Source organism: Amphimedon queenslandica, unplaced genomic scaffold, assembly GCF_000090795.2.
Source record: "Amphimedon queenslandica unplaced genomic scaffold, v1.1 AMPQUscaffold_13242, whole genome shotgun sequence".
Taxonomy (NCBI): domain Eukaryota; kingdom Metazoa; phylum Porifera; class Demospongiae; order Haplosclerida; family Niphatidae; genus Amphimedon; species Amphimedon queenslandica.
In genome coordinates, this window is record NW_003546522.1 from 44,899 (window position 1) to 55,657 (window position 10,759).

General features: G+C 36.6%; 1 protein-coding gene across 1 annotated transcript in view; it reads right to left on the reverse strand.

Annotated features, from left to right (window-relative positions):
* Positions 1–616: 616 nt before the first annotated feature.
* Positions 617–10,759, reverse strand: part of LOC105313699 (uncharacterized) — an 11,138-nt gene continuing 995 nt past the window's right edge. Inside the window, exon 3 of the mRNA XM_011407338.1 lies at positions 617–1,224. Within this exon, the coding sequence (XP_011405640.1) occupies positions 617–1,224 (608 nt within the window). The remainder of the gene's footprint in view (positions 1,225–10,759) is intronic.

Consider the following 10,759-nt stretch of genomic DNA (forward strand, 5'->3'; position numbering starts at 1 on the left):
GCCTCATTAGCACTAAAATCAGAAGAATAAGCATTAGGAAAGAGTCTTTTAAGCTTTTCAGATGATTATTTTAGTATGGATACAATACAGGAAATATCTGAAAATAAAGGCGAATATTCTAGGCTGCTCTCCTCTATCTACCACTATCTACTTAAGCCAGAAAATTTGTGTAGATATTCATGTATCGTGTAAACATGTGCTATCTGCCTCTTATTTTGCCTACAAACACAACCTAAATGTCCTTTTTTCAAGCAAATGTAGCATCGGCCTTCTTGAAAAATGTGCCTTCTTGCTTCTGGATTGCAAACCTTCCTACATGCTTCTGACAAATGTGGCTGGCTACAATAACCACAAAATAAAGCTGCAGTAGTAGCTGCTCGTGCTGTTTTTCTAGACTTACCATGACTATGACTAGTATCAGAGCCTGATCTCTACTTTTGGAGTAGTCCATTCTCTGGCCTTAAGCTCATCACTCAATATATTCATTAAATTGTCAAGATTCCAGGTATCCTCTGATACGCGCCTGCTAATATTCAAACAGAGCTCCGAGGGCAGTTTTCTCATTAATAGTGAAGGAAGTAAGCTATTATATGCCTCAGATGAAACACCCAAAGCTTCAAGGCTCGCGAGTTTTAACCTTGTCATATAAGGCTCTCAAGGCCATGGTATTACCTTGCCATGACACAGATTCCAATGCTAAAGAGTATCCATGTGCTTGGATATGATACTCCTTGTTGCCAGATCGAGATTCTAACAAAGCAATTGCTTCGGAATATTTGGCAGCAGTTAAGGCAAGACCGGCTATAGTATCCTTCGCTTCCTTAGTTAAAAGCGTCTGTAAATAAGTAAACTTCTCAACTTCTGAAATCTGATCATTATTATGCATGACTGCTTGATACAGATCCCAAAAAGTGACCCATTCCGTTATATCTCCACAAAATTTAGGCAAGTTCAGCTTCGGCAACCGGGCTTGAGTACTATAGCTCATACTGCTGGCAGGTTCCTTAGATGCAGGTACAGCAGCAAGGCAGGAGTCAATCTTCACTAATTTGTCGTAAATCTCCTGCATAAACTTATCTGCTTCTTCTATGTCCTGCATCACCTCTTCCTCATCATCAGTCAATGTCAAAATCTCTTCATCAAGTTTATGTAAATAATCTAATTTCTCACCAAGGCCTAGCCTCAATTGAGAAAGCTTCACGGGGTCTGGTACAGCACCTCCATCTACAGCAATGAAGAGACCATCTACCTCATCAAGCCTCTTCTAGTCATCACTCTGGCCTCTTGAACTACCTTCTTTTTAGCTAGCTCGGCCATCAAAACGCTCATGTGAACTCGTGCCTGCTTGCTAATCAATTTTATTATTTCAAAATATATAAAATAGGTAACAATAGGCTAACACCCTGCCACCTTCCACTCTCCACCTCGTATGAGTAGATTACCACTTCTTTCTTCCGGAGAAAGTGGCCCATGTCCATATCCTCACCTTTACCACTTGTCGCCTTGAGGATCTGTCAATTTTCCTGGTTTCGGCACCAAATGTGGGACTTGCTTGTCTCCTCTAGGTTCTCAGACTGTCGAGACGTCTTGAAGACTTTGTCTTGGCTGGATCGGTTGGGATTTAAAAGATTTGTCTGTGTTAACAAAGTCTTAAACAAAATGCAAGCCCAATGAACAATTGAGCATGCTCACAAAAATTAATTAATTACACCTTGATAATTGATTACTCTCATCACTCACAATCAGCTCACTACAGTACTCCCCCACCGGGCAAACAGTCAATACAAAACAAATGAAGAGTGAGTAGACCATGAATAGCAGTCAAGCGAAAGCTAACGTGATGTCCCACACAAGTGATATGAGTAAAGTAGCAGTTGGAGAAGTCTTGCTGCCATTAGTGACTGTATCATTTCTACAATTAACTGCTAGGAATACTTGTTGGGCGAAGCCCACTAGTTCGAGTAGAGTATGTTTGTTTGTTTGTTTGTTTGTTTGTACACGTACGTCACCCCTATTTATCCGTATGAAAATTTTTCCTATTTTAATAACCTAATCTTAATCTTCTTTGAAAACGGGTGTGGTCACAGTGAAATAAAATGACGCCAGCTATCAATTCTTCATTGTTCTCAGTTCATGTTCTTGACCTTACAAGTTACAAGTCACTCACTTGAGTCAGCAAGAATGCAAGAGAAGTCTCTACTACTTTCCAAATACAACAAGGAAGATTAAGAAGGCAGATATGCCACAGTTGTGAGCTTGTAAAGCCTCCACAACTACTGACATAACCTATGACTGCAGTTACTGTCTCTGGCTTCCAACTTCATTACAAACTACTGTATTTACTCATGTACATGTACAATAATGTAGCTCTATACCATATAACCTTTAAAATATAGCGTGGCTAGTGGGCTGAGCCCCTTAATGTTTTACATTCGTCTAGTTTATCTAATATTATCAAGAGTGGATAATTATTTAGGGAGAGTGTCTAACCTGCCTATATTCTGTGATACCACAGCGCGTATGTTTACATCCGTTTTTTGCAAGTATACAGAGTTAATCTCAGTAATCTTCAAATTTATGGGTGTGGCTGATAAAATGGCGCTTGAAGCATGCAGACTTATATCTCCACCCTGAGGATCATGTAGTGCGAGAAACAAGCAGGAGCAGACGGGAATATGTTCTTCTAATGGTTGGCTCTTTCTTATTTGCAGCCTTCTGACTTGGAATCAGTATAAGGACGCAAGAATGGCTACTTGGTGCTAATAACCATGCTATGTAAACTTATGCACTGTGGTATCACAGATTATAGGCGGGTTAGACACTCTTCCTAAATATTTATCCACTCTTGATATTATAGATAGCGAAGACTGCCAGCACCAATGATAAATACAAATCAATGTCAGTTAAATGAGCCATAGAAACTCATGGCCTGAAAATATGAGTGTAAAACTGGTCAAAGAGAAGATAAAGTGGAAAAGAAGGAAGTGTTGAATGAGCTTGAATGAAATAGGAGGTGCAGTGGTTAGTGTAGTGACTGCCTTGTTTATCTTAAGATCCAAGTGAGAAAGGTCAATTAGATAAGGCAAGCAAAAGTCAAACATGGTTGAACAAAAGAATGACAAAAGAGTAATGAACAGCACATAGAGAGTGACAGCTAGACATATTGAGAAACATGCTGCAGAGTGTTTCATGACTTGTTGGAGTCGATCATCAGTGTGTTTGTGCGTTAGAGGTACAGAGGCAAAGAGAGTGATGAGTGGGTCTAGAATGACAGTGAGTCATAGTGGCCCAACCCAGAGAAAGAGCCTAGAGCCTTATAGTTGTCTGACAGTGAGTTGCCAGAGAGCAAGCGTTTGTGCTACAGAGGCTGGCGTAAGTATGAGAGAGTAGAGGAGTGTGTGGACAAGCAGTGAGACAATCGAGGTGAGCGCATATCCCATGATAACTGCTGCTCAAACCTGAACAGGGAGTACTCAAGGTCGATCGCGTCACCAATAAAGTGATAAATGAGATGCTATGAGTATGAGTGCTGGCTAGTTGCTAGCAGTAAGGCAGGCAGGGTTGCTGCGCTTAGAGCTAACAATGACTTGTGCTGACACCCAAACACTAATTATAATAATTACACAGCATGCATTATATACAATGGTGAATATTAAAGGGCCATGGACACGGAAGCGCATCATCTTGATAAAGTAGCCCTATTTTTCAAAATGATATAATAAACTACGTCATAATTACGACCACACCAATAAATTTTTATAAAACATGGCTGCTTCTTCGGGAGGATCAAGGGCTAATGCTGGCAGAAAAGCCCACCAGTTAGATATTCTAAGAAACGAACTGTGAGAATACATGTATATAAGGACTATATAAAGTGGAAGTCTCTTAGGACTACTATTGGAAAGTCAAGTGACCTTGACTTTTTTTTGATGGCAGAAAAGTCTCTAAATGTCATTTAAGTTTTTAAATACTGGATAAATGCCTAGTCTCAATAATAGAACAAGTATTAATCAGTCAGCTGAGTTTGAGTTTCCTTCATCAACTGATTTAACTCATTTACCTTGGCCAATTAGTTCCTCTACACCTATATCGAACCGTTACTTTTCACAGAGATCCCTGTTTACCATGAGTACAAGTGATTTTCAAATAATGTTGAGTTACACATGCTGGCTATTAATATCACAATTTCTTAATTATTTAGAGACTAGTACAGCTCATTTTCAAAGACCCTTGCATTGAGAACTGACCATAGTGACAGTGAAAGCAACCATGATAGTGATGAAAGTAGTACACTAGAGATGAGAATGAGAATGACAGTGACATCAATACATGTAATATTGATGATGAATTGACATTAAGGTAAGTATTAATAATACTTTTATTGCATTTAAGCAATTGTTTCAGTGCATAAGGTGTTGACCTTATTGATGAGGAAAATGGTAATTATAGAAACTTCGATGAAGGTGGTGAGTCAGCCTGTGACAGTGATGGAATGTAAGTTAGTTAGTGCAAAAGTTGTTAAATGAAAGAATTTTTTAGTGTTTCTCAAAATGAAGAGAATCAGTCAAGTCGCAATCGTCTCTGTTAATGCTCCGTTTTCTAGATTTATCTGCAATGATACTCCCACTCACGGCAGCCATATTGGAAAACTGGACTAACAAAATTATTCTAAAATTATTTTTAAAAATATGAAATGATATTCATGAGTAAAATTTGGAAACATTGAATAAACTATGAATAAGCTAATCATATAAAATAAATTTGAGTAGTGTAATCCATGGGGCTGTGAACAAGCATGTGAAGAAGCCCAAGTAAGCCCATAAAATTTTTTTCATACTTGACCTTGGTACAAATCTGTCTTAGACATTAAATGACAAAATTATTAAATTTTCCTAATAGAAAAAGTAATACACTATTAAGGAAAGAAAAAATTACTATTGCCATGCATTTAAATTTTACTGAAATTCATAATTTTTTAAAAACCTATTATGATGATAAAATAAAATCAATTCACAAGGAAGTCTTTCTAGTTTAGGAATTGAAACTCTTGATTTATTCCCTAGTAAAAAATAACAATTAGTGATTGTTCAAATAAATGAAATAAATAATAAATAAATTATAAATATGCTATTGTAGAGGATAACTTTATGGCGCAGACTCGACAGTCAATAAGGAAGTGTTACTTGGTTTGAAGGGAAGGTGAAGATAATCAGACTTGTGTATCTAACTGGAAAGAAGAATACAAATTGTTTCTTTATCGTCATTTGTCATTATCTACTTAAGAGGAAGGCACATCTATAGTTGTGTGTAAGAAGCATTATTTAGAAGCTAGACGCTACCATAATGACCCTTCTTATGTTTCTCAATGGAAAAGAGGTCATCAATAAAAAATTTCAAAGAAATGCATGTATTCTCAATGCACAAACACATCAGATAATAGTAATATAAGTAAAGCAAAATTTGCTGCCAAACAAGATTTAGAAGAAGTTTTAGGAGTTATGGAGCAAACAAGTGATGGTGAAATACTTTTGTGCAAACAACATTACAGTGAGGTATACAGAGTATTCAATCCTATACAGTGTGCATCATGCCATGCTTGGCCAAAAAAGGGTAAAGTATTCATTTATCACAGCCAAGATGCTGAATTAGTGAGAGCATACCTTAATGATGACGAATCACTAGGCTCAAATGATGTCCTTTGTAAGACATGCTATCAATTGCACCTTTCCATAATGAAGTTCTCAGAGAAACAACCAGAAAATACAAATACAAGATTACTAGAAGAGATAGAGTCATGGCAATTAGTTATTAGAAATAACTTGACAAGTCGCTTAACTAGAGCAGTTCTATCATCAGTTTCAGCTGTTGCAGTAAGCTTGAAACAAGACAAGGCTATTCTTTTAAGTGATGCATGCAAAGTTTTTCTTGAAGCTTATACTGGTGACGACTACACAATCATTACTACAGTCTATAACACAGATATCACACTTGACACAGAGCATGGCACAACCAAATTTTCACCCAGATGGCTATTGCACCAGTTAATCTTACATTTGAAAACCAAATTGAGTTTTAAATGCATACACCAAAAATATGGTATTATTTTGTATAAAACTGATGAGGATCTTTTAGTTAGTTTATCATGGGCTCTAGGATGCCGACATTATCAACAAGATTTCTATCAATACCTACCATTACAAAAAGAAGAAATAGAAAAGTCAGAAATGCTTGTGCAATGTGCTATCATTGTCAACAAATTAGTCCATCAAGAAATAGCACGTTCTGACACTACTGAAGAGTCATCCACTTTGAACATTGAAAAGTATATGAAACATGTGAATCCCATTCTTACAAAATTTCTTGATGATGCTACACAAAGCCAGCACCAACCTTCCAAAAGCAGTAGTGTATCACTTCACACTAAAAAAATTAGGCAATTCTTAATATTGTCACTTATGATGTTTTGCACTAATCCTCGAAAGCCTACAGTTTTTCATAATGCCTTGGCTGATACTGTAGAAACGAGTGGTGGATCTCGACAGCTTATTAAAATTTTAAATCGGCTTGGATGTGTTCATCCCCAGATACACATGACAGATTTGTATGCACAAATGCTACTAATAACAGAGAAAGAAGTGTTTGGGCTGATCTTTCCCCCTCTTGCTTTACTGTTGCTTCTGTCGATAATTTCGATATGCTGCAAAGTTACTCTGCAATTCATAGTGGAAATCAGCATCAACAAAGTTATTATGGCACAATAGTTCAGTTAATCCAGCCTACACCTTATCCTTTAGAGGTCAATATCACAGCATCTCTTTCACCAAATAGCAATTTAAGTGAAGCTTTATCACAGTGAAACAATTGCCGTCGTCCTATTACTCAATCACCTTCATCTTCTCCACACAAAATGGGCAAGGATGGTCCAAAAAGATCTAGAACAGTCACAATATCACAGCTTCAAAGTAGACCAACTCTTCCAATTCGAGTATCAGATAATCCCTATCAACACCTTACTATGAGTGATTTTAATTTATCAACTTTAAAAGCTGATTCACTCCACTACATAAAATGTAATTTATTCAACTACATGCTTTTAAAGCACTGTTTTAAGGACAAAAATAGTTGCTTAAGTGAAATGCACAAATTTTTTGATCGATATTCTTCATCACAAGCTAGAGTTCACTATCTGGAAATGATTAATGAAAATCCAGATAGTGAAGAAACAATGTTGCATGTAGCTGAGGAACTAATAGATTTATTCAAAAATGGCTCTCAGAAAGAATGGGTCGTTCTTGTAGGTGATGGTAAGACATATACACACTTAACAAACATAAAACGACATTATGGTGAATCTTTAAAAAAATTGCTAATTTTTCCAGGGGATTGGCACACCTTGAAAACATTTCAAAATGTGCTAATGAAAATTTATTTTTCAGCAGGGCTTGAAGAAATTGCTAAAGTGTCTGGATACAATGGTGCTACTCTGCATACACTACAAACATGTGGCAATTTCATCAAGTGCACACATTTTTACTAAAGATATGGGAAGCTATGTTTGGAGTTCTTGTAGAAGCATTCTTTCAGAATTCAAACGAACTAGTGGAATTAGAAAAAATTTTAGAGTTAGTAAAGACTGCAGTTGGCAATAATGGTAGTGCTCATCAATTGCTAGATGTGAGGTTGTCAAATATAGAAATGGCAAATGATTTGTATACTTTTTTACAGCAGCAAGCAGAAAACAATTCTACATGGAAGTTTTGGGTTGATTGTGTTTTTAAGAACTGTTTTGCTTATGTAACACTATTTCTTTCTATCAGAGGTAGCAATTGGTCCCTTCGTAATGCCAGCTTAAAGGAAATGACACCATTGTTTGCTGCTTTTGATCATGAGGTTTATGAAAGAATCATTCCCAACCATTTAGTTGATCTTATTTATCCTTCAAAATTTTGTCACATCTTTCTTCTGGTGGTTTTACTGTTCATATTACAGGTGAACATTGGAGAGCTGTTGCACTTGATGAGGTGCATGAAATGTGCATAAACAAGGACCTCAAAAGTGCTGTCACATAACCAACGGAAGCCTACTTACAGAAGACGTCTCTTTTCATGAATTCTAGAGTTAAACTGAGTAAAAACCTTTTCAACAAGTTATTTCCAGAACAAAACTCCATTGAAGGAGTTCCAGAAATTATCGATAATTCCAGCAATTCAGTCAAGCTAGAGAAGGATATCATGAAAATGATTGAGATAATTCAGGAGAATAATCTTCTTCCAGCCAACTTAGTGGAAGACTGTGGACTCCTGAAAACATTTAATGGTCAGGCAGCAACATTAGAACAACAGTATGATTTGTTACATTTCAGAAGAATTGGAGAAGAGGCAAACACATCATACATGAATCACCAAATATTAAGGCAAACTTTTGCCGCAACCATGACAATCAGAAGAAAGAAATTATTAACGACGTCATCAACAAAATGGATCAAAAAAAGGAAAACAGAAAAGGGAAAGTGAAAAAATGATCAAGTGTTTACAGAGACGACTAGCATGGTGTAATTACAGTGGTAACAAATTTGATTTGGGAATAAGCGGTTTTCAATTTACCAAAGAGCATTATCTGATGAAAATGGTGTCCCTCACAAGGCTCCCAAAAGTCATTGGACAGATAAGCTTCAAGAGAGATATATGAATAGCCAACACAATGTTTTTACAAATGACATAGTAACCACATGGCTGCGCCAGAATATAACGTTTTAGATGCTATGTTCATTATCAATACTAAGCCTTTGAGAAGTACAAAAACTGTACTTGACTATCTCAATCTTTTATTTAGCAGATTTATTAAGGAGCACTTTAGTTCTGGAGCTGTTTTTGATACCCCTGTATCAGATAATTGCAGTTTCAATCCTTAAATGGTAGAACAGTTAAGAAGGGATTCATCTAAAAATCCACCAGAGCATATTCACTGCTCTGTAGACCTAGATAGTATGCTTCCTCTAATGAAATGGCAAGACTTAATTGGCTGCAGAATATGTAAATATTCCTTAGTAAGTGCTCTTGGTCAGTGTGCACTTAGAAATGGTAGACACTTAGTTAAAGAGGGACAAACTCTAGTAGTAGCTGGATGTTTTCAAGATGGAATTGCCTGGAAAGTACCATGTAGCATTGCTGGTATTCCTCAACCAGAACCTCTGTACAACAGCAATGCCAAGGAAGCAGATCAAAGGATATGGAGGCATGTTGCCAATTGCACTGTAGCAAATGTAATAGTCTACTCTCCTGACACAGATGTTTATGCTATAGGTATAGGACTAACAATCATCTATAATCTTAAGCAAGTCATTGTCCAACTAAACCCTTCAAGTAGTAGATTGAAGCATTATGTTAATATCAATAACCTAATACAAGCATTAAATGATGATCGAGATCTTTCAGCTGTAACAGAGCGTAGCAAGGTAATGTTGTCATTATTTGTGTGTACTGGATCAGATTTCACTTTGTATTTCAGAAATTTTGGAAAGGCTACCTTTCTTAAGACATTTTATCAGAATGCTACATTCATAACGGGTTCTGAGATGCCGGGTTCCATGGCTAATTATGATATTCTGACAAGAGAGGAGGGTTTTTTGGCATTTATTAGATTAGTTGGAACAGCATACTTCAAAAAGCATCAAACTTCATTATCCTCGAAATATAATGTGGGGACTCCTATGTAACTGTATAATTCACTACCTGCATCCCTTTCAAATAATGAAAGTCATAAGGAATGGCTAAAAAAGATAAGCGAAATTGTTAGTGAAAGAACACTATCAGAAGATGAGAGAGGACCATCATTTACTTTATTGTGGAGACATTGGATGAGATCGACATGCATATGCCTTTTATGGGCAAAATCAATGTTATCTAATATTGAAACTAGCTTACCAAATCCTGAAAATAGTGGTTGGCTACTTAGTACAGTATTGATTGGGAAGGCCCTGACGAAATGATGAAAGTGGAAAGTAACATGAGGTTTTTATTGCAAGGCTGTACTTGTAATTCAATTTGATGTGGGTGTAAGAAAGCAGGAAGTATTTGTGGACCAGGTTGTACATGTAGCAATTGCAATAATTGGGAAGAAGTAAATGAACCTGTTCATATGACACCACAAGTAGTTCCAGTGACAATGAAGACACAGAAGATGAAGCTGTAGAAACAGAAGTAATAACTGATGAATTTTTTCAGCAATTATGACATCTTATTATATAGGCGGTAGCCTATATGTAAGATTGAGGTTGGTTTTTCAAGATGGCGGCCAAATTTACTATTTTCAAACACTTATAACTCTTTTATCTTACATTGTACAGCCTTATAAAATGGCCTAGATAGGCTCTCCATCAATGACCGATTCTCCTAGTACCTTTAAAGTGGCCTGTACTGTAGCGAGAGCATTTCTAGAGAACAGGCCCAAATTCAAATTTCTGCAAAATTTTTCAGACTTTTTCTTCTTTCATCTTCTTCTATTAACACAGAAATCTTTTAAACGAGAGAACCGCTCGAGTTGGCATTTACATCATTCCTTTGTGCTTGGGTCAAGGACTGGACAAGTGGTTTCAAAAAGAAGCAAGGAGAGAACAAAATGGAAGACAAAATCCAGCTGCAGACACTGCGTGGGTTTGTGGTTTGACGCCATTTTAATTTATGCGCACGTAATCACCATGAATATAATTAACCTAACAACACAATCACAACAAAATGTAATTTATAAATTTAAGAAAAAG